The 25260-nt window shown below is 43.7% G+C and overlaps 1 protein-coding gene across 3 annotated transcripts in view; it reads left to right on the forward strand.

The window, feature by feature from the left end:
- Positions 1–25260, forward strand: part of znf407 (zinc finger protein 407) — a 153149-nt gene that overhangs the window by 61908 nt on the left and 65981 nt on the right. For all 3 annotated transcript variants that reach the window (XM_069143325.1, XM_069143324.1, XM_069143323.1), the window contains one exon: positions 4708–4782. In XM_069143325.1, coding sequence (XP_068999426.1) covers positions 4708–4782 — 75 coding nt within the window. The remainder of the gene's footprint in view (positions 1–4707; positions 4783–25260) is intronic.

Below are 25260 nucleotides of genomic sequence, written 5' to 3' on the forward strand. Positions count from 1 at the left end.
GAGAGAGTGTGTGTGTGTGTGTGTGTGTGTGTGTGTGTGTGTGTGTGTGTGTGTGTGTGTGTGCGCTCCTCAAAAAGAGCTGAAGCATAGTCCCATAACTTCAGAGCACATCCCCACCTCCCCTTTCATCTTCCTTCCTGGAACTCGTCTTCCTCGCTGAGTTTTTTTGGCAGCTTCGCCCGGTAATGGTTGAGCGACTCCAACATCTGGTTGCTTTCTTAATGGTTTTTCAGTCACCTTTTAAACAAGTACAATACAGGGGTGTGTTTGGCTTCAGCTTAATTTTTCACTTCATAGCTTTTCCTCTGTTGTGGTGGTTCACATCAGGCAACAAAACGGGATGTTCAATAAATTAACCGGGCCCTGAATGTTCCTCTTTACCACTAAAGTTTCACATAGTTTTGTCCTCTTCGTGTTCATTGGAGTGCTGGAATGAGACAATCCATTTTATTTGAGTAATGCAATCCATTTCCCCAAAGTGGAGAATTTTATTTTGTCTGACCCAATTTGGAACAGAACAAAAAGGTCCCATTTTTTTACACTATTCTGGTATTTTATTTGCAGCCTTGATTTCCATAAGAATATCTTTTTGGTGGTTTTAAGTAACTAAACCATCTTAATCTCATTTTACATTTCTTCTCTTAAACTTCACTCTTGAATACCAAGAACAGACTCTTTTGAGTGGCGCACGGCCAGGCCCACCAAAACTTTTCTTTGCTATTGTAGCTTGCTAGTTCTGCAACGGAATGACCTCTTGGTGGTTTCTTCCATATTAAATGTCGGACAGTGTAGCTTGCTGAGGGAAAACGTATGACATGAGTGTGAGTTTGTGACATCACAAAATCAAGAAAGCCCAAACGCTTTTGTCCAATCAGCACAGTTGCTGGGTACGTGCTGTGTGCAACTCTCCATGGACTGAGCTTTTTGACACTTTCTCGGTATTTATCTCGAATTTAGACCTGCTTCATAATCAAAAACTGAAAATTAAGTCTGAAGTTTTACAATATGCGACCTTGAAAATCACATTCATACAGATGTGTCATTTTGCCCAACCTAACCATTTGTTAATAAAAGACATTGACATTAGCATCGATGTAATGTTGAATTTGAAGTTGTTTCCGACTGAACAACTATCGATCACTGCCGGTGTGAACACTGTTCACATTGCTCGGTGACAAAAGTTCACGTTTCCTGGTCGTGCTGTTCTTTTTTGTGAAGCCATCTGGTCTATCTACTGTAAGGCAACAGTAGGAGTGCAGAGACAGCAGCATTAAGCTACAATGTTTTGGTCCTCCTCCACCCTTCACCATCAAACCCCAAGAAACCAGCTAAAAGTAACTGAAGAGAAAGTTGGGAAAGTATGTTATGTCCGACCTGCCTCCATCCCAGCATGCCTTGTGCGCAGCTGTTGGGAATGGGTGTACGTGATTTGGGAGCGGTGGTGGGGGGAGTACGGTGTGTCTAAGCCGAGTCTCGCTTTAGGCCTTTTCTTAGATCTCCCATCCCTTCTAGACCTGTAGATGGGCCTATCCAGGAACACCATTAGGCAAATGAAGTTGTTTGTATCAAATATTGACATGTTATCTCTTCATCGTCAGGCGGCGGGAGGGAAGAAAAGGAGAAAGATTGTAACTGTGGGTAATTGAGCCGTGTCTCCCCTGCTTATCGGTAAAGCTCCGGCACGTCACGGACCTAACGAGCTGTGGCGCGCCGATTAGTCTGAAGGGAAAGTCGAACGTGAAACACCAGAGCCTCCGTCTTTCTTTTCTTTTCTTTTTTTTTTTCATATCTGCAATGGATATTATGAGCCTCCCTGGAGGGCAGAGGCGCAGCCTTATTAGTTCAATTCATGGGGGGGAAGAGAATTGATATGGATGAATGGCATGTTAAAGTATCCCTTTGTTACAATAACCATCAAGGCTGATGGTTCGGGCTGATGATGCAGCCCAAGGCAGCAGCACGACAAGCTGAGGCCTTGACCTGGATGGCAGAGGATGCACACACACCAAGGGCAGGGGGCTGATTACACACTGCCTTAAACAAATGGTTTTGCCCCTTTAACATTTAGATATGGGATTGTTCTGTTTGTTGGTGTGTGTGTATGCATGAAAGATCGGGTACTTGTGGATGTCTTTTTGTGAGTAAGGATTGCCATTTGTCTGTATTTGTTTCAGTGTGTGTGTGTGTGTGTGTGTGTGTGTGTGTGTGTGTGTGTGTGTGTGTGTGTTTGAATGCTTCCTGCATTTTTATCTCAGTATTATCTGTAATGGCAGTGTGTGTGTATTAGATAATCACACGGTGACTAGCTAATTATGAATGTGTTGGCATCACCATTTGTGTGCACAGTTTGTCTTTTTATTTCCATTTGTGCATGGCTATTTTGGGTTGTGCATGTTACTATTGCGCATTTCTGTGAATATTGTCACCCATTCGTGTGTGTGTGTGTGCGTGTGTGTGTGTGTGTGTGTGTGTGTGTGTGTGTGCAGCCTGTGCCAGGTGCCTCCACAGGGCATTAACCATCTTGCACTCGTGCCACTCTGAGAATAATCCAGTAAAAAAAGGGCGAGATGAGAATCTTACAACATGCCAGTTTGATTTGTACCCCTCGCTATCAAAGAATGCTAATTAAAATCATATTTTGCATACGTCTTGTCTTTCATGTGCATATGCAAATTGCCCCTGTTGCCTTTCAGCACTCTGTAATTAGGTTTATGAAGGACAGCTGTAATACATAATTAACAGAAATGTTTGCAAGCTCTTTTTTTCTCCACGTCTAAACACGACGACTTAAACAAGCACGTGTGAAATCTTCCAAGGCCGTGCTTTTCTCTCAAATGTATTGATTAATGCCTTCCCCCCCCCCCCGCCGCCGCCCCTACACACACACACACACACACACACACACACACACACACACACACACACACACACACACACACACACACACACACACACACACACCCTTTCAGAAATATCTAAATACCTTCATTATGCTGTTTGTTTATTTATAGATGATGGCGTCAGTCAGAGCCGCTTCCAATGGGACAGAGACGCTCAGCAGTTTGATCTCGCCATTCTCCCTGATTGGAGTCTACGAGATTTAGTCATCCACTCGCTCCCGGTTTAACTCCGAGGCAACATTGTGGACGGGTGGATGGATTGAGTTAGAGAGGATTGAGAAAATCTAGAGTGACGATAACGAGGCAAAACAGTGGAACATGTTTGAATATTTATATGGTGGTGTTAGTTAGAGTGGGCCTCGGGGGCCTCGATGACGGACGGGGACTCTGGGGCCATGATGGGATGGAGGACACATTCCGTGTGTGTGTGTGTGTGTGTGTGTGTGTGTGTGTGTGTGTGTGTGTGTGTGTGTGTGTGTGTGTGTGTGTTCAGACGTCGGCGGGGGTGTTGGGTTGTAGAGCAGGGTTAGAGCTGACATAGCGACATAAATGGTGAAATAATTATGCTCATGCTTCATGATAGACTGACTACTGAAGTTAGAAGGGAAGCTTCAGAAAGGCGCAGATGGGCTCACTGTAGAGAAAATAGAATAATGATCTACTTGGAAGAAGAAGTGAAAACCTCCAGAAGAGACGAAAAGGGAGGAGCAACACAGAGGAAGAGTGTGTGCAGTGACAGCGCCGACCACATGACTGCCGGCTCCACTCCCAGTGCCTCTTTCATGTAGCTCCATCCTCGGCTCTCAGATGTGGTCATTGTCTCTCAGATGCACAATAATGGGAAGTGATGGGTGCTAAATGAAAAGGCCAGGGGATGAAAACACTGGTGAAGCAGCCTGGATGTCAGAGTAGTTAGTCCTGTCATCCGTTCATTATGTTTTCAGATGCTGTTTGGGAGACGCGGTAAACTCAGGGCCCTCGACAAAGTCAGGACATTGTGGTCGTTGTCAAGCCGTGGGACCCTGCTATTTGTGACTGCGTGTGTGTGCTGCTGCATGTTCTGTTGATACATTTGCTTTTGAATCCTTGCACATGGGTACATACTTGTGTGACACATCCTATGCACAGCATGTGGAAAACTTCACCTAGACTCGCACTACTGTCTGACCAAAAAGGTGCCAGTTAAACAAACTTTATATTCTTCTTGTGGTCCAAAATTTCACATTCATGTCTGTTTTGGCCAGTCTGTCATGGATTAACAGAACAATAGTTCCTTAACCCAAAGCCTGTTTATGACAGCTTATATTTGCTCTTCTGAAAACTCAGATGTTTTTTTCCCTGGGAAACGTCTACAGGAATGCAAGTGAAGGATGGGCCTGATGTTCTCATGCAATTCATTCGATAGTGTCTCGAACAGAGGACAACAGACAGGCCCTCATATTAAAGCAAATCAGTCAAGAAAAAAATGGATGAATGACCAAAACAAATACAATACATTTTCTGGAAACAATGATGAGAAACAGAAAGTGTGTCTATGCTTGAGTCGTACTGTAAGAACGCTTATTTCATTCAGCTCAATACACAGGACTACAGAGGGCTGTTTACCGCTGTCGATCGTTCTGTTGTAGTGCTCTGAGAAAGTTTCCTTGAAAAAAGAGCAGAAGGACGATATCATTTATGTGAGCACTTATTGGTTAAAGCTTGTTTTCTATCTTAGGACATCAGTTTGTAGCACAGAGTTTGATCAGCTTACCAAAGTTTGACTAAACACCTTTAGTAAAACCCATGTGCTCTGTGTGTTTTGTAGATGGGCCTTTGTGATGAAGAAACACCTCAGTACACACCTGCTGGGTAAACATGGAGTTGGACAGCGTAAAGAAAGGTAAGTAAAAAATATCCAACAGTAAAACCTGGACAGAAATATCTGCTGCACAATTGTATCGCCTGTCACAGAATTATCATTTTTGCCGTACTTATTGGCCAATATGAAAACTTTTTTGCTTGGGGAAACTGGTTTAATATGATTATACCCAGTGAAGTTCACTGATGTCAGTGTGGACAATAAATTGAAAAATATTCTGCCTCCTTAACATAGTTCATAATACAAGTGTCAAAAGTGTTTGATAACTGCGTTTGAGGGATAATTGCAGAAAATGTGTATTTACCAAATTTATAGTACATATACACATGTAGAATATCGGCCAGTGTATTGATATAATATTTTTTTTTACTCCCTAATATTGGTGTCATCATTGGCCCAACATTTTAAAATATAAGATTTTGTAGGGTTAAAATTTCCGGGGCATACAAACCGTCTCAGCATGGTTCTGACTTTTATTATGAAGTTTGTCAGTTAAAACAAGATTATTTCTAGAACCTGACAGTCAAGTGTCTCAGCTTGTTTTTACGAGATGAAGGTAGGAGATATACAGTTCATCCAGAAAGTATTCACAGCGCTTCACTTTTTCCACATTTTGTTATGTAACAGGCTTATTCCAAAATGGATTAAATTCATTGTTTTCCTCAAAATTCTACACATAATACCCCATAATGATAACATGAAAAATGTTTTTTTGAAATTTTTGCAAATCTGTTAAAAATAAAAAAATGAAAAAAATCAAGTATTCACAGCCTTTGCCATGACACTCAAAATTGAGCTCAGGTGCATCCTGTTTCCACTGATCATCCTTGAGATGTTTCTACAACTTGATTGGAGTCCACTGTGGTAAATTCAGTTGATTGGACATGATTTGGAAAGACACACACCGTCTACATAAGGTCCCACAGTTGATGGTGCATGTCAGAGCACAAACCAAGCCATGAAGTCCAAAGAATTGTCTGTAGACCTCCGAGACAGGATTGTATCGAGGCACAGATCTGGGGAAGGGTACAGAAAACTTTCTGTAGCATTGAAGGTCCCAATGAGCACAGTGGCTTCCATCATCCGTGAATGGAAAAAAGTTTTTTCAGAAGTTTGGAACCACCAGGACTCTTCCTAGAGTCGGCCGCCCGGCCAAACTGAGCGATCGGGGGAGAAGGGCCTTAGTCAGGGAGGTGACCAAGAACCTGATGGTCACTTTGACAGAGCTCCAACGTTGCTCTGTGAAGAGAGGAGAACCTTCCAGAAGGACAACCATCTCTGCAGCACTCCACCAAGCAGGCCTGTATGGTAGAGTGGCCAGACGGAAGACACTCCTCAGTAAAAGGCACATGACAGCCCACCTGGAGTTTACCAAAAGGCACCTGAAGGACTGTCAGACCATGAGAAACTAAATTCTCTGGTCTGATGAAACAAAGATTGAACTCTTTGGCCTGAATGCCAAGCGTCATGTCTGGAGGAAACCAGGCACCGCTCATCACCTGGCCAATACCATCTCTACGATGAAGCATGGTGGTGGCAGCATCATGCTGTGGGGATGTTTTTCAGCAGCAGGAACTGGGAGACTAGTCAGGATGGAGGGAAAGATGAATGCAGCAATGTACAGAGACATCCTTGATGAAAACCTTCTCCAGAGCACTCTGGACCTCAGACTGGGGAGAAGGTTCATCTTCCAACAGGACAACGACCCGAAGCACACAGCCAAGATAACAAAGGAATGGCTTCGGGACAACTCTGTGAATGTCCTTGAGAGGCCCAGCCAGAGCCCAGACTTGAACCCCATTGAACATCTCTGGAGAGATCTGAAAATGTCTGTGTACCGACGCTCCCCATCCAACCTGATGGAGCTTGAGAGGTCCTGCAAAGAAGAATGGGAGAAACTGCCCAAAAATAGGTGCTAAGCTTGTAGCATTATACTCAAAAAGACTTGAGGCTGTAATTGCTGCCAAAGGTGCTTCAACAAAGTATTGAGCAAAGGCTGTGAATACTTATGTACGTGTTATATTTTCGTTCTTTATTTGTAATAGATTTGCAAAAATGTTAAACAAACTTTTTTCACTTCATCATTATGGGGTATTGTGTGTAGAATGTTGAGGGACAAAAAAAATAATTGAATCCATTTTGGAATAAAGCTGTAACATAACAAAATGTGGAAAAAGTGAAGCGCTGTGAATACTTTCTGGATGCACTGTAGGAGGCAATTAATTCTGCAGGACGACTGCTACAACCCCGATGGAGGCCTGGAAGCTTTTAGGCAAAAATTCCCCTCTAGTTAAATTTAATGTTAAATATAACTCCAGATCCTCCCTTTCCCTAATGAGTTAAATGGCTTTCACTCATTCTGTCTGACTCGCTCTCTTGCTTACATCCCTTTTTTCTGTCAAACTTTATCTGCCTCCCTCCCTCATCTTACTTCCTGCTCTCCCTCTTGAATTAAGGATGAATGATGTTTCTTTTACCATTTTCGTCTGTGGATGCGAGTGTGTGTGTCTCGGTGTATGTGTAATGTCTCCCGCTTGGCCCTGTCTATCAGAAACAGAGTCCTGCTGTCAGTGTGTGTGTGTGTGTGTGTGTGTGAAAAAGGAAAGATGAGGAGATGAAGTTGTGAAGCCCCCCTCCCCACACTCCACTCCCCTCCCCAACCCTGACAAGCCAAAATGAGACGTTAAACACCTCTCAATCTGTCAAGCGAGCCGCTAAAATAGAAACAGACCCGCTTTTTCATTACTCCGCAACCAAATTGATACTTTTGACAACGTGCCGTATTAGATATGACAAGTGGCTTCAGATATGGAAGTAAGCAGCCCGACCAGATGCCTCTCCATCTCTCAGACATTATCAACTAAATTCCTACTGTCAGCTGTTCATCTGGATTAGATGGAAACAAATCCTGATATCCTCAGCCGCTTCAAGTCTCTGTTTCATCCACTTCTTTTGTTATTGTAACCTTTATTTATCCGTGGATGTCTGACGGAGCTCCACACTGTTCTTTAGTAACATTACACTTGATTACAAACATTCACATCTGTGCCTGTTTCCCAGCACAACTGCAGTCTTCTCATGTTTGCCACGAGGCTGACTGACCAGGGATTTGAACAAACAACCTTTGGAGTCCAACATCTACGCCGGTTTTATCCAGCTGGCACATGTCCACGCGAAGATAAAAAAAAATAAAAAAAGAAGATACGAGAGCAGAACTTCAGCTGGCATGTTTGCTTTCCTAAAAATTGAATTGGCCAAATATAGTTTTTCCTTTTGACAGAGCAGATGCCTCTCCTCTGCAGCGTTTATGTAATTTAGCATCTAACAACAAAAAAATCAGAAGAGATTAAGGTGAACGAGGTCTTTGCATTACTTAATCTAGAAAAAAAGAGGTAACAGGCTGGCATAGATAATACCAGGCCATCTGCCATAACCTGAGGTACTGGTGTGGACTTGATAGAAAATCCCCAGTAGAAGACTGCAGTAGACGAGGTAGCATCTCACTTTTAAATCCAAACCGTAGCAACACTATAATTTATCAGGCTTTTTGCTTTTCACCCACTTTTGCCAAACACTGTATCCAGGAGATGCTTTAGATTATGTTTCATTTCAAAACTAGCCATCAAACACCATCAAAAAATAGTCTAAATTTAGGCAACGTTTAACCTGCAGATCCTCCAAACGACACTGTCGAGGCAGTAACAGTAACACAAAGTAAAAGGCAAGAGCCTGTACACCATGAAATCAATCAAACTTTTATTTTTAATTCTGGTGAATCTTGCTTGCTTTATTAGCAGTAACCGAGAAAGCTAAAGAGCGTTGTCAGCCTGCAGTAAACTGCATATTCTTCCTGGCCCTAATTCTACTCTCAAGTCAAGTCTCAACATATTTCAGTTGTTTTGTGATGATGTTTTTCATCTGATGGCAAGAGATCATGGATTGAAAGTTTGTTGATTTACAATCATATATTTGAATGTAAAGCATGGCAACACAACAGTTTAACCTCTTCACTGGAGGTGTTTACTGACCATAATCAACCCAGACATTTCTGATGAAGTTTCACTCTTCTACCACAATAATAACGGCACAAAACATGAATCAGGCAGCAGTAGTCTTTATGTCCACCATACTAGTGGATCCTTGCTAATTTGGTAACACGGCTAATCTGAGTAGCTAAATAGCTAAAACTTGTGAAAGCATCAAGTTAAGCTTCAAAGATTTGGCATTTTTGATAACATCTAGGATGACCCTTCATTTATTTTTTCGACCAGCCAATTAAAAATTTGCATCTCCTTACTGTTTCACACTTTTGCAAACACATTTTTTTTCATGCTCTTTACTTTTGTAAAAGAATGTGCCAAGAAAGCCAAGGTCACAGGGACACACACACACACACACACACACACACACACACACACACACACACACACACACACGCACATGCGCACGCGCACACGCACAGACTTTCATGCACAAAACTACTGGACAAGAATGGAGCTGAAAGGTCGGTGTGTTACCTGATAGTGTTCAGCTCAGTGTGTGTTTTTCGCAAATAAAACATCTCCAGTAGAGCCATGAAGTGTCATATCAAACAACAGCATATCATAACACACACATCGCCTGTAGTTATGTTGATGAACATGCACAAATTGTCCACTTCCCTTCCTGCAAGCCGCCATCAAAAGACCTTTCTTTCCTCTCTTGATTTCTCTCATTGTTTTTATTACACTTTCACTCACTTTAAAATATGTGCAGACACAGACATGCGCACAGCCGCGCGCACAGACACACACACACACACACACACACACACACACACACACACACACACACACACACACACACACACTTAGAGCGAGGACGGCCACAAGGTTTGTTCTATTTAAACCTGTAAAACACAGTGTCATCATTTTTCTGACAGTCCTGCAGACAGAATTTATCTCATCATTAATTAACCATCATATTTCCAACACAGTGCAGCTTAATTAGCACAAGGTCATTGGGGAGGGCTTATTAAGTGGAACAAATTTGGGCAAGTGTAAGAGAGGAGGCAGAGGACGGAAGAGGGAGAAGGAGGAGAGAGGAGAGAGATGGGATGATGAGGAGATGGGCAGAGAGGGGAGATGAAAGGGAGGATAGAAGTGGAGAAAAAGAGGAAGTGTGTGTGTGTGTGCGTAGTTTGGTCCGACTTGGCAGTGCTGGCTCAGTGATTGATAACTGCACTGGTTTTGAAAGCCCAGAACCTGGAGACTAGGACGGGAGCTGAGGGAGAAAGAGAGACAGGGAGAGGGAAGGGATGGGGAATTGTGTGTCTGTGTGTGTGTGTGTATGTGTGTGTGTGTGTGTGTGTGTGTGTGTGTAGGGGGTGTATCTGAACTGACAACTGGGGACCAGTGGGGGTGTGTGTGAGGGAGGGAAGGGGGGGGGGGGGTTGAGAGGCAATGGGGGTTGTTGGGGGGAGCCAATTGCAAACATATGCTGGCTGGCAGGCGGTGGAGAGATGGATTGCAGTGGGACAGTGTCAGAGAGGCAGTTTCATCTCCATCTCTGCGGCCCTGTTCACCAGGTATTTTTAGAACACTGGGGAGATCTGTTAGTCAAAGGAAGAGAGGAGGAGGAGGACCAGGAGGAGGAAAAGACCTGACGAGCCGTAGGTTGGACCAGGCTCCGCTCAGCCAAATCCGTCTGAGACCTCAAGCACCAACTTATTTTGGGTGGGTTGCCACTGTTACTGATTTTAAAAAGGCTGGCAGTGCTGACGACTGTTGGTTCTGTTTATAAATCAACCTAAACTCTTTGATCTTTGCTAGTAGTTAGGGGCAGCTTAAGTCCATCGCAGTGGTCTATTCCTAATTTCATGTAAAGCGTTAAGAAAGTTTATGAAAGTAAAACTAAACTGACAGTATCCTTTAATCCTGTAAAATTTCTGCTAGCCAGTCTACACACATTGTGGTGATTAAAGCCAAATGCAGCACTTCCTCACAAACTGGCACATTTTCTTGTCATATGTCCACTTTCTTACCATGCTTGTGTTTTAGAGTAGAAGGGAACAGAGTCGACAAAACCCACCAAAACACAGGAAGACTGTGTTAAAAACACAAAATGTAATTACATTTTTATATGAGAAAAGAATGTGTTTTGTCTATACCTGTATGTAATCAGGTCACAGTGTCTCATTACACTCACCTCCTGCTAATGAGAGTAGTGGGCAGTTGTGGCCAGCGCTGGTCACACGGCTTTAAATAAAAGACTAATATTATCCCCTTATATTGTTCTAACCCCCAGCGGGGGAAAAGAGGAAGATGAATCGGAGGGGAGGAAGGGTGAGATGACAGACTCCAACTATCTGACAGGTTCTGGGTGAGAGAGAGCGAGCGAGATAGACCTGAACTGTTATAAAGTGACACAACTAGGTCTTCGTCTCAGTCACACCACCACTCCTCACTGCAGGCACTGAGCGGAGATGAGGGCTTTTTGTCCTTTTATCTGCCTGCATGTGTGTGCTTTCTGGTACAAGTATACTTACGAGGACCTCATGTCCTCGCAAGTTTACAGTAACCTGGCTGTAAGGTGTCTGTAACAGCTTACAGTCACCTCAGAATAATTTTTTTTTACTGTAACTTTTAGTATTACAGCTCAAAATCCGATGAGAAGTTGTTTCTTTTGTTATCACACACTTGTAATATCACACAGAGTTGAGTTATCCCTATTCCTCAGTGCATTTTCAACTGAATATATAATCTCTCTTATTCAGTTAATGGATGCAGGTCTGAGCCAGCCTGGTGGGGGGAAAAAAGAAATGCTAAGTCACCAAAATCTGTAAAAGTGCCCACACCAGTTTGACTTTATTGATTTGGATTGGGTATTGCACATCAAAAACGGACTGTTGCTGCTCATTCGCAGCAGAACAATAGAGTTACCCTGATTACAAAAGGAAGATAGAATACAGAGAGGTTACTATCATCAGGTTTGAATGGGTGCTGTTAAATAAACTGTCCATCTTAGTTTGTGTGTGTGTGTGTGTGTGTGTGTGTGTGTGTCTCAGTCTGCAGGCACCTAAACCAACACTTCAGGGCGTGGCTATGGAGCGTGATTGACAGCAGCGGCCTTGACTCAATTGCTCGTAATTAGTGCTTTAAAAACAGGCCGCCGTTTTCATAAGTAATTGTTAAAACGGCTGCCATTTTCACGCTTGTAATAATAAACTCCTTGAACTAATACACTCATCACTCTTGAAACAGAAGTGCTGACAACCCAGAAGAAAGCTATATTTGTTTAAACGTGTGCTGGTGGTGGTTGGGGGGGTGTAAAAGCGTGATACAAGCAGCTGGAGAGAATGTTTTCAGTGTGTTTTCGAGATTTCTAATTACAAGTTGTTTTTTGGGGTTTTTTTGGTTGTTGTTTTTCCCGGCAGCGTTACTGTGTATCTGAGCCAAGTCAGCGGGTGCTAAAATCCCTCCGAAGAAAACAGAAAACAGAAAACCAGGTGAAAAGGCATGAACGCGGATCCAGAAATAGCTAGCATGATGCATGCAGCGCAGGTGTGATGACTCACAAAATGAAGACAGGGATACTCGGAGCAGCCGTTGTTACATGACTGCAGTGTGGAGAAGGAGTACTGAGTACAGAAACTGCTAATAAGTAGTTTTGTAAATTATTTGTCCATGTTTTCATTTGTGGTCTGAATTTTCTTAAGACTTTTGTGTTTGGCGTGATTGAAAAAAAAAAAAAATCACATAACATAATATCAGAGCTAGACAACAATTACATGATTGTATCTTATTTGTGTAAAAAAAACAAAAAAACAGACGTGCGTAAATCTGTATTCTGGTTTAAATGATGCACCATGTTTATTTCTGTGTGACAGAATTGACATAAACGTTGCTGCAGTCGCTCAGTTGCCGTGCCATGGGCGAAGCTCGGCCGAGCGGGCATCTGGCTTTGCGGTGCCGGGCTCTGGGCTCGCAGCCGCGTCCCAGCATGCCGTGCGGTGCGGCCATATTGCCCCGGCACAGAGGGCCGGGACCGTCCAGGCTGGACGGGGGGAGCGGGGGCGGAAGAGCCCCGCCTGGAGCCAGCATGGCGGCAATATGGACCACACGGAGCAGGCAGGGGTCAAGCCACACACACAAAAACCACGAGCCAGTGTGTGTGCGGGGCACGTGTGTTATGTGTGAGGAAGGAAAAGAGAGAGTTAGCAGTGTGATAGGGAGATAAAGAGTAGATAAAGACAACCCCTAATTCATTAGAATAAATCCTTTCCCTTAATTATTGATAATGAATCTGCTCTTTAATCTTTCTCTTTCTTCCTTCCCTTATCTGCCTGTGTCAGCACTTTGTCTCTCTGGCTTGGTGTTGGGTGGTAAGGCCTAGTTTTCAGCCACCCAAGGGCAGCAGTCAATAACATCCTGTGCTGCTGCTACAGTAAGCAGGGATGTGATGGCAGCACGGAAAAGCATGAAAAACAGAGCAGCAAAATTTGAACTTGAAAGTATCCTTAAATCGTCCCCGAAAAACACATCTGTTTTTCTAGTTTGATGACACAAAACATCATAAAAGAAGCAGAATCACAGTATACGGTGTAGTAATCTTAGTGGGGTATCAGCAGACGGATTTTGTGTCCTCGCACTCAACAGAGTTCCATTTCCCAGAGGTCTGTGCGGACCCCGTCGTCCCGGCGTGGTACCGGCAAGGCCTCAGCGACCCCCAGCTCACCTTTTGTGTTCGCTGGCTGCTTGTTTGAACAGGAGCCAGCGGACAGCGCCTCCCTGTTTACCCTACTCAATATTTCATGGAGAATGAACACTTGCAGAATGAGGGATCGTGTTAATATTGCTGTTAAAATTAAGCGATAATTAAAATTTGTTAGTTTAAAAGCCATCGCAGTCTATAAAAGTTTGATTACTGGAAAATTAGGTGCATTAAGTTTTTATGGGTTGGCCCATGCTCTCGCTTGGGAACGATTTTTATGCACTTGTCATGGGCATATGGTGCAGAATTGTGAGTGTGTGTGGGGTGGGGGGGAAGTGGGGCATGTTGCCTCTCTGAAAAGCTGACACACTTTAATGCTAAAATCTCCACCCCTGTGGTCTTACTCATCATCAGTTCTAGCACTGCTCGGAGCCACAACTGTGACAAAATGCCAATTATAAATCTGAGCCTGTGTCTTGGAGAAGAGAGGTCAGAGGTCACGTGCACTTTAGCTGCATTATGGTCATCTCATTTGGCCGGTGATGTAACAGCGGCACTCCTACTGAGGATGTGCGTTGTTGTTGGTCACCCGAACAGCTCCTCTGTTGGAAGGTGCAGCGGGGTCCCGTCGGCCCCCTATTACTAATAATAATGTTAGTTAGCAGTCGACAGCTCGTCCCAGAGTTGGAACCCACTCGTCATGTCAGAACAACGCGACCTTGACTTGCGAAATAAATCCCGCCGCAGTAGTTCATCTCCCCATAACAGCTTCTACCTCATCTGGGTAGTGCAGCTCCGACGGTGCCTCCGGCTTTTCAAGTTTTCCCAAAGAATGATGTCACCCACCGCTGAAGACCAAGTGACATTACTCAAGCCGACAAGAACGGAGAATGTGCACGGTTCACCTTCGTATTCATTTCACATCCTGTGGCACAAAACCAGGCAGTTATACAGAGACACAATTGTGCGGCTAACTGTTGACAGTGGTTGGACATTATGCACAGTGGGACAGTGGAAAAACTGGGCTGCTGCCAGCCTGTTTTTCTTCTCTATTAAAACATCAGACTGTCATAGCAGAAATGGATGTTGCCAGGCATCACTAATGAACCAATTAATCAATGAATTAGCTGAGCAGCGATTAAATTAATGCGAGCTGGACGGGCGAGCGGCAGTCGTGGATATATCCTGGGGAACGTGATTAACACACACACAGCGATCAACAAGGCCACCATTAAGTTGGACAACTTCCTGAACTTTTGTCTTTTCAGCTAAATATGGAACGTCTTAATTCATTTTAGTTTTATGTGGACTGGAGAAATATCCTATTTTTCCAATGGCCGCACTGTGATGTTAATACACTGGTGAACGTTTTGCAGCAGAGACTCATGTGTATTGAAATGTACATTTTTCTTCCAATTCTGCCACTTGTTAAGGTATTATTTTCTTAAACAGATATAACAAGATCTGTCGGAGGTTGTTTAATTAACAAATACATATACACTTCAATTAGGCTAAAGTTTTACTGTAATACAGTAAATTCCAAGATATTTCTTGAATCCTTCAACAGCATACTTTTTATTTCATGGATTATTCAATGTATTACTTACCTGTGACCACAGAAGTTATTGAATATTCAAATAAAATATCACAATTAAGTAATTCCAGTACTTCGTTTATGATTAAAAAAGCTTTTCTAAAAGCTTTTTTTTTTTTTAGTTTACAATATTGTTTATGTTTCATGAAATGACAAGCAGTGACATTTTTCAGATGGAGACACGAAATGAGGGACATTTGTACACAAGGCCAAATATTTGATTCATAATACCAAAATCGAATTTATAAATCTGATCTTGTCACATACAAGTTTGCTGAGTGGGAAATGGTTGGAGAGAAACTTTTGCATCATACTGGACTCTTTTCTCTAATTTAGATGATCGGGAAAGTTAACACCTCCTCCAACACCCTCACCTGCTCCCTGTCATCGCTTTCCGCCTAAATCATCAGTTACACGTGATAAACTGCGTGCATTATTTCATCCTCGTGTGGCTGTGCAAGCTGCATGTATATAGTTTCATATGCAGGATGTCATATATGGATGATCCAGTGAAGTTTAAAACGGTGGTTTTCAAAATGGGGTCTGGGACCCACGCAGTGGGCGGGCTTGTGCAGACTTTTGGGGACCTTTCAGGACCTCAGAGGAGGAGTCTTTAGCCAGATACAGAAGAGCTTCTGTTCCCTGTATAACACTTCAGTGGAAATCATTTAATTTAGAGAAGAAATTGTAAGAAATTGCTAGATTACATCTTCACCTTTATCAAATTGTAGGTGAACAATTTATCACTAAACCAACATGAACTATCCCTTATGGCCCGGTAGGTCTAACTGTTACACACTGTGGGCCCTGAGGCTGAACGTCAGGTGTAGCTGTGCACCGTCCATCAATAAAGAGCTCATCATCGTTATCTTTGTGTGGGTTGTTGGTGCGGCGCTGTACCACATCATGTCCCGACGTTCAAAGTCTCAGCGCCCCCCTCCCCACACTCTGCTTGATCTGAGACATTATAGAAGGCGGGGATGGGCGAGTCACGGTGTTTGGGGAGAGGAGAGAGCAGGGTGGGGGTGGGGGCATCTCCCTTGATTATGTGACATCCTCCGGAAGACCGCTGGAGTTGTTTCCTCCATTACTTAGAGGGGGAAGAAAGGAGGCCTTTTCACTATTGAGACTGTCACTCTCAATTTGGGCTAACGGTAAGCATGCACAAGGCCTCCTGGATACCCCCCCACCCCACCTGCTCTTACCCCCACCCCCCCCACCCCCACCTTCCTAACATACACCGACAACACCCCAGCCTCCCCTCCCCCTGCAGCGGGTCGCCGTGGTGACAGTTTGATTAGATCATCAATCGTGGCCGTTAACAGCGGTTTTCCTGAGCACCTGGACCGGCAGGTCACAGCTGGCTCTGAGCTACCGCTGTCCCCCTGACCCAGCGCTGTGTGTGTGTGTGTGTGTGTGTGTGTGTGTGTGTGTGTGTGTGTGTGTGTGTGTGTGTGTGTGTGTGTGTGTGTGTGTGTGCGTGCGTGCATGTGCGCACTTGCACACAAGTATGCTCGTAGATACACAGTTGCACAAGAAGTCCAAATGTGTTTGTGTGTTCAAGCTGAACTTTTTTGTCCTGTACTGTGAGCTGGATGTGTATATTTTTGCTCTATAGTCCCTTTTTTCTGGTCCTATTTGTGCATCTGTCTTCATGTGTCCATTTTGAAGTGTCCCCAGTGTGCTGCAGAGCTTTGTCTGGATGTCCACTGCTGTTTCAAAATGAGAAAACACATTTCCTCAGGGGGCCATTAGACCCTTCTTGTTGTTTTCTGAAGTATTTTTGTCTGAGGTTAAAGCTCTAATGAATGTTTTAATTCTTTACGTTGCTTTCCAGAGAGTAAAGGTGATGACAGGTAAAATGTACTCAATGTTTTTACATGCCGAGAGACTGCTCGAAGAATAGAATTAGAGAAACAGAATAATAAAGCACACTCGGAGGAAACGGAGGACACATCTGTATCTGTGTGCTCTCTGCTAGATACTTCCCGGAGTGTGTTCTCTGCAGATACACAGATACCAGGGTGTAGCAGTTATGGCTATTCATCTGTAGCACCACACACACACCGCAGCTACGACACAGTGCACTTCACAAACACACACGTATATAAATTCACCTGCTTTCTCGGCGTTGTCTTCGGCGGCTGTATCGGGTTCCTCGTTGTTGTGGTAAAGCAGTTAAATTTATGGGCTAACATAATGGGACAAAGTGTGTGTCTCATTGTGATTCCTCAGGTATTCCATGATTAAATAAACGTCCCCGGTCTTTTCATAAAGCTTGTTTATGGCAGCATGGCACCATATGCTACTGCTTCCACCCCACCCACCCATCTCCTTCCCTCTCTCTCTGTTTAATTCTCTTTTTCTTTGTCTCTCTCTCTCTGCGCTCCATCCACTGCCCTACACCGCCTCCACCAGATGCAGGCTCGCCATTATTTTGTGGCGCAGTCGTGGTGGAGAAGCTAAAGTTGTGAATTAACATGTAGGAGCCATTACAGAATGACGATATCCATCTGCGCTGCTCGTAGGTGCTACTTAGTAAATTGTCTACACTGTAATGGCACGACGGTAACGATATGAGTCTGTTTTATCAACTCCAGGGTCTGTTTCCATCTTTTCAGTTCAGCAGGCGCTCAGATGGGAGTCATTTGTCGGATCTTTTCAAGTGTTTGGTTTGTTGCAGGTCTGTGACATATCACTATGCGCACACACAACACAAAAGTTGGGTCCGGTAATTAATTCTCAAAAGCAGTATACTACTGTGTGTATATGTCTACAAAAACAATTATGCTCTCCAGCCAGGACATGGCAGTAAACACGTGATTGCTCGTGTTGTTGTCTTGTTTGGTTTTGTTGTGGTAGAAGGCCAGACACACAGAGAGACTTTGAATTTGTGTGCTGTCGACTTTTGTTGTGATTATTAATGGCCGTTTCACATTAACCTCGCTGCGCTAATACACTCGACAATGGCCCAAATCACCTGAGCGATGAGGACGATGGAGGCGGCCCTGTCCCCCTTGTCCAGCCAATGCTACAGCAGCACCACTGCCCCCCACCCCTTATACCGAATGACCAAGATTAATGAAACCTCCGCCGTTTTTAATTAGCATGGCCGCAGTCATCAATTACGTCCACCCCACCCCAAATACAAATATTGTTATATTTAGAGGGGGAGGGGGGGGATTCTTGATTTATTTCATTGTGGTGGCCGAAGGAGTGAGATGAATGGCCTCCCATCATGGTCATTTGCAGAGATGAGGAGGAGGAGAAGAGAAAGGGAGAGCAAAGTGTGTGTGTGTGTGTGTGTGTGTATGGGGGGGGGGGGGGGGGGGGGACTTATGTCGCGCATACCGTACAGTAGAGGACATGGACATGGCTGGCCAGGGTAAAGTCTGCAGGGAGAGAGCAGTCTGGGTCTCAGTGTCCCTGCACAGGGATCTGACTCACACTGTCCAGGAACTTAATTAGTCTTTAGCTGAACCCAGAGCTGCACGATACCCGGAGTTTCTCTGGTGCCGATATGAGTAACAGGTAGTTGTACGTTATGTAGTTCAAGTAGCAATCATAGTGCTCTGGAAAAACGATGCCACCGGGTATTGGCCTCTTACAGACATTTGCAAAAGAAGGCACATCAATCATATTGACTAGAGTAAATAGTAATCACAAGCTAAAAAAATGGAAGTGTACTTTGTTTCATGATTAACCACTTTTAGCAGCTCATCGAGAATGGTTTACATAAAATAAAATGATGGTACACCAGCTGAAGAAATGAGTTTATTCAGTTAACCATCAGTTCTGTATAGTCCTGATAAGGGAGAGACATTTATCACTTTTGTCCTGTGTTTAGTTTTTGATCAGTTACTTCATTTCTGAGGTGATTTGATACCAACCTATTGATTATCTGCTGATATGGAGTGTTAATAAATGATTATCAGTCTTATTTTTCATTTTCAAAATAAACTATTCCATATCAAGTCATTATTAAGCCCCTTATATGCAGTTTGCTTAAGATAACCATCTCAAAAGTTTAAATCAGATTCCCCTGCATTATGTGTGAACTTCCAAACTGTTCAGCTTGAAGTTCCACTTTGAAGGAGTGTATCCTGTCTGCCTGTGGGCCAGACGTGGTCTGACATCCTAATGACATATAGATGTCATCTGTAAAAGAAGTCCCGTGTGCCCTGCACTGAAGCTGCCAGTACATTTGTCAATAGTTTATATTGGACTGTAGCTTTTATTTGATTTTTTATGATGTCTGATCCGGTGTTTTTTTGACTAGCACCATACTGACTATTTGTATTTGTGTTTGTGAGCCGGAACAGTTCAAGTCTCCAAGGCCCACCTCTTGGTTGTTACATGAAAACAAGGAAGCAGTGAGAACATGTTTGAGGGGGGACATTTTGCTCTGGACGGTTATGATGTGATGTTTTAGAGCTGCACTAGCAGGCAGGTTAATGTTGCTGCCTCAATCATGGACACAACATCCCTCCGTACAGCTTAGCTCTACAGCACCTTATTCAAATAGAAAATAAATAAGAAAGCATTGACAGAATATTGTGCTTCAACTTAATGTGATTTGTCCCTGAACGTACTCCATCCAGGGCAGCTGCAGTGTTAGTTGATGCTCACTGGACTCGTGTAGTTAAATCCTGCTCAGTCCAGCGTGCTCGGCTTCTTCTGGTATGATGCAGCAAAGAGAGAAAGAAATTATACAGACACGGTATTTGGCATTTTTCCACATTTCTTTTTTTGTTTCTTTCAGGGGTTTCATGTCTCTAATGGCTCCTTTTCAAACCAAGTCTAGACTTGCTTTTCTTATATTGGCATTCTTGTATAAATTGAGTTATGAAAAAAAATAAACTCCTCCAAATCACTTATTCTTGTTTATAAAAGATTAGCCAAGTGCAACTGCTTTCTGCAGTTTCTCACATTTGCTAAAGGCTGAGACGTAATAACTGCGCGACAACACGCTGCTTTATGACTTGAAGATGTGCACAGCTCCTTTCTGTGGTTTGGGAGTTTGGGTGTCTGCGCTGCGGTGAGCCACCAGACCTTTTACTTCTGCCGGCCACACACACACACACACACACACACACACACACACACAGATTTTATACCCTTACTGCGGTGGCCACCGCCTGCCCACTGACTCAAGAGAGAACGGTGGGAAACATCTTGAATATTTTATGAAGCTCGGGAACCCCACCTCTCGTCTTCCCCACCAAGCAAACCATGGCTGCTATGTCCAGCAGCGTACACACACACACACACACACACACACACACACACACACACACACACACACACACACACACACACACACAGAAAAACAGAAATAATGTTTTAAATGCAATCATTGTCAGGCCCAAACAATGTCATTTATCAAGGGAGCATTTGGGACTGTATAATAAGTTTCACATTATTAATACAATTTTTCATCCTCTGTCAAGCCTATCTGATTTATGGCACGCGTGTGATCTAAGGTGATCATTGAATTACAATTCCAGTAATAAGAGAGAGAATGGACCTGGTCTTTTACTTCTGCCCACTGGAGCACAACCCCCCCACTCACACACACACACACACACACACACACACACACACACACACACACACACACACACACACACACACACACACACACACACCCTCCACTTGCAACATACAGCAATTACAGACAACATACAACAACAGTCACAACGGCCTTATCTGCGTCAAACTTTTACCGGTCAAACCGCGGAGTAGATTGGCTAAATATTTGTGAGTTAAACCAACATGCCCTCTTTCTAATTTCAGTGAAGGAAAGAGGAGGGAGAGAAGAAAAAAAAAAAAAAAAATGAACCTCGGCCCTGTTAATTAGATAAGGGACAAAGCTCATTATTCTAAAATGATATTGGGGCCCACAGAGTAAATATGAGTGGCCTGTTAGGGGCTCAGTAATGGGACGGGGATGCAAGTCGTTACAGGGCTCAATGATTTACAGCTAAGATGCTCTTTGATGTATAGACTGCACCTTTTTATTAAGTGGCTGTCGTTACGGTCACTGGCTCAGTCATTTCCCTTTGTGTCTAATCAAAATCCATATCCAGACACCCCGCCATCTCGACCCATGGCCGCTCCAGATGGGGAAAAGAAAAATAGAACGGGAATGTCAGCGTTCCTTCCCACGGCTGACTCCTCTCCTCCCTCCCAGCCTGAGCTCCGCGAATGCTTAGCAGAGATATGGCACAGATAATAAAATCTAACAAATAACAACAAGCAAATAAACAAATGGAAACATGGAATTCTTTTGAGGTAATTAAATAATAAAGACAGACTTCTATCATAACACTTTGGATCCAGTTTTAACAAGCATTTGCACTATTAGAAGTCGTGCTTTGGCTTTATCAGATTAGCTTGCTGTTGAGGGCCCGCTGATCGGCGTCGTACATCATCCTGTTTGATTTCTGTTTAGAGCGAATTTGGGGAAGCTGCTAATTGGATTGTGGGAGTGTAGCCCCGGTTAAAGATGGTAAACAGCGGAGCAGGCTTGTCCCCCCCAACTCTCAGCCCCACAGGCTTCCAAAAAAACAAAACAGTTCTCCTCAGGATCGCCACAATTTACGACACATTTTCTCTGTATTCTTAAAAGATAATTAGGTTTATCACCTATTTTTTTCCCCGACTCTCAGCTCCACCACCCTTCCTTCCCTTTTGTGTACCTGAGAGCGCACAATCGCAGCGTAAAAACATAAATATTTCTGCAGCACAGCAGCGCTGGCAGGTGAGCCTAATGAAATTCTAGGAGTGTAATTTGATTTACGAGGTGCTAATGCGGCCTGATATTAGAGAGAAAAAGCTCTGATATGGCTGCCTTGTGCTGTATTTAAGGCCTATCAGAAGCCTGATAAAGAGCATCCTGTCCTCAGCACCGCGGCTGAGTTATTGTTGCAGATATTCATATTGATAGTAATTCTTCCCGACGCAATTTAGTGCGGGCAATATATAAATATGGAGATAATAGTTAATTTTGGTGGCTGCTCAGATTGCGATGCTTTAAATTCAAGACTCACTAAAAAAAACTTTGAGCTGTGAAGCATCTGGACACTTTTTAAAGTGCCGTTTAGAGGATGAGTGGAGGGGCTGCGACGAGGCCTTTGACCGAGCCATGTCGCACAAATCAGATTGCCAGTACTTTTTCAGCGGCTGCTAATTTCAGCAGGAAGCATTTTGGAGCTCTTGATTTGCAGTTTTTTTTGCGTTGAAACATTTTGATTAATAGTCTGATATCTAGAAAACCTATTAAGCTTTTAAATTAACTGAGTGTGGAAACAAAACATCGGACCAGTGTGCGTGCAGAGAACGAGATCATCGGGTTGTTTTCTTCAGAATTTTTTTACTCATGCAAAAAAAAGACTTCTTATAATTTAAGTTAGTGTGTGTGTGTGTGTGTGTGTGTGTGCGTGGGTGGGTGTGCGTGTGGGTTTAGTGTTTCAAAGTGTGTTTGGGACTATTGAGCTATGGCTCATAATAAAAACAGGCAATAACAGGGCCACCACAGAGGGACCTGGCCTTTGTGCCTCCCTGTTGCCCCCTCACTCCCCTCTCGCCTCCGTGCCACCTCCTTCTCCTCGTGGCCTCTCCCCACCCCCTAAGTTATGGGCTGAATAACAGCACAACAATATTAAGATAACATTTCCTGATTGTTTGTCAGGCAGGAGGCTCCTTCACCCCGCTTTCATCACGTCCACCGTGTTCATTAAATTGACAATTTGTATTTGCCCTACAGCGGGATAAACAGGAGCTTATCTGATGGGCCTGGTCTTTTATTATTTATTTCATTATCTTTTTTTTTTTTTTTTTTTTTTGCTCTCCTCCTCCTCCTCTTCCTCCCGGGATTGAAGGTAAACATAAATCAGCAGCAGCATCTCTGTTGTGTGCCGTTGTTTATATTGCAGTCATATGCAGCAGCACTCCTCTCGGAGGAGGTTCATCTACAATACTCTGCAGACACACGTGGCCTCTTCATGGAGGTTTTAGTTGTTGTTTTGTGTGACACGCTGCCTCCACGCTCCTGCCAGCCTCGGTGTGAAATAACTCTGCAGTTATTTGCCTTTAAAATGCCCCCTCTGTTTGCACTGAGCAGAGTTTTTACTGCAGGCTGGAGATGGATGCCTTTGTTCATTTGAATGTTAAACTAGCACCATCCAGGAAACTGATTTGAGTAGCCGCAGACCACATTGACTGCAGCGCTCTCTGAAGCGATGTGAGCGATGATGTTGCCCCGTTCAATATCTTAACCCGGGAACGAGCCTGTCGTCAGTCAACGTTGTGCGCGCAAACGAAAAATAACGAAGCCAGCGGCCTTACTTAGGAAACAGTTGTCCCACAAATTTAATCTTTTAGCCATTTTTTAACCAACACCCCCCCTCTAATCAGGTTTCAATTGACTGCCATTGAAGGAAGAGCCTCTCCTCAGACACATATATAGGTCTGAGCCCAGTCAGACACCATTTAAGGCTTACTCGGTCTTCCTCACAATATCTTGGAGAGCTCAGGGCCAAATGATTTAATCTTCATTCAGCTAATTTAGTCTGGATTTAAGCTGCCGGGTTGTCGAAGTGCAGAGTGATGGAGTCTGAAAACAGGATGAGAGAGAAAAAGGGAAGAGGAGGGGGAAAAAAAAAACGGAAGGAAGGAGGGAGGGAAACAGAGAGAGATAAAGTTAGAGCGATGGAGGGAGAAAGAGAGAGACGAGGGAGGAGGAGGAGGAGGGGGTTGAAGATGATGATCCATCCTGACCCTAGTGAATGCTGTCATGTTCCTCCCTCTAGGTAATCTCTCTCACTCACTCGCTATTTTGCATGTGAAAATGCTCTCCTGACAGTTGCATATCAGATACATTTTCTCTCTTTTTTTTTTCTACCCCTCCTCCCTCTCCCCTCCTTTTCCCTTCGCCAAATAAACAACAGTCTTCACTTTGAAGTTGTCTGTTTGTGTCAGTTTGGCTTCAGGCAAGAGTCGGCCTCTCTCTCTCATTCTGTCTTTGTGTTATAGTGCAAGTGCGGCATCGGCGGATTATTTCCTCTCACAACGGCCGGCCGACACAAGGTGGAAAAACCAGGGAGAGAATTCTTAGTTGTCCAAAAAGAAGCTGAAACAATTAATCCAGTCAATTAAAAAGAAAGTGAAAGGCTCCACAGCATGAAGGGAAACTTCGTCAGGAGGATCAGAGTGTCAGTTCAGCGCTGAGCTATGACATCAGTCGTATTTTATTGTCTGATGCAGTGATTTGTGTGATTAGAGAAATCCTTTTTTTTTTTTTTTTTTCATCTTATTTGCTATTACTCAAACCAAAACTGGCCTCTTTATAACTCTGTTGCTTCCGTAGTTCATGATTACAGTGTACACTAAACACACACTCTGCAGGGTCCTCCTCAACAAGCACCACCTCACCACTTGGGGGTGATAGTGGGCACAGAGTAGGGTGTCAGGTCTTTCTTTCCCAGCCCCTGTTAGAGGTATAGTAACACCTCCTGAGGGATTTCTATCACAATTAAGGCCAGTGTGGTCTGTGATGTTCTGACAGTAGCCCTATATGCCTGAACTGACGACAGGATCACAACCGCTGTATAGATATGGTAATGAGTGACAGTGTAGACACAGTGGCGTGCGACTCTCTGAATATAGAGGCAAGAGACTCACCTGCGTCTGTGAATAAATCTGCATGGGGTGTCAATCATGTCGCTTTGCTTGGCGATCAGAGAGGGAAAAGAAGGCGATGGAGAGATGCAGGAGGAAGAAAAGTAGACTGGAAGGAGAACTTGCTCATGATTACGTTTTGTGTTTTTTTTGTTTCCCAGCCAGGGGCCTTTGCTGATCTGTCCTTGAAAGTAATGTGAAAAAGCCAGAAAGCAGTCACCCCAAAATAAAAGTAAAATTAAGTATGTAAAATTCATCTGTTGACTGTCTGGCCTCTTCAGTATGAAATTGGCCAAAGAGACCAGACAACTGAAGTAGAGTGCTAATTTGAACATCAGAGTGGAAAGGTTTCTAAAATGCTTTAAATCCATATAAAGGAATTACAAGATATCTGTGCACAAGACCATTTACATTATACTTCATGTTAATTAAATTAACATGTTATTTATCTTTTAATAACATGTGAATGTGATCATGTTACTGTTACCGTTCTTTTTTTCTTGGCAATGAGTGCATAATCAAAACAACACTAA

This window comes from Embiotoca jacksoni, unplaced genomic scaffold, assembly GCF_022577435.1.
Source record: "Embiotoca jacksoni isolate LCO1_2020_lvr unplaced genomic scaffold, fEmbJac1.0.p SCAF_11, whole genome shotgun sequence".
NCBI lineage: Eukaryota > Metazoa > Chordata > Actinopteri > Embiotocidae > Embiotoca > Embiotoca jacksoni.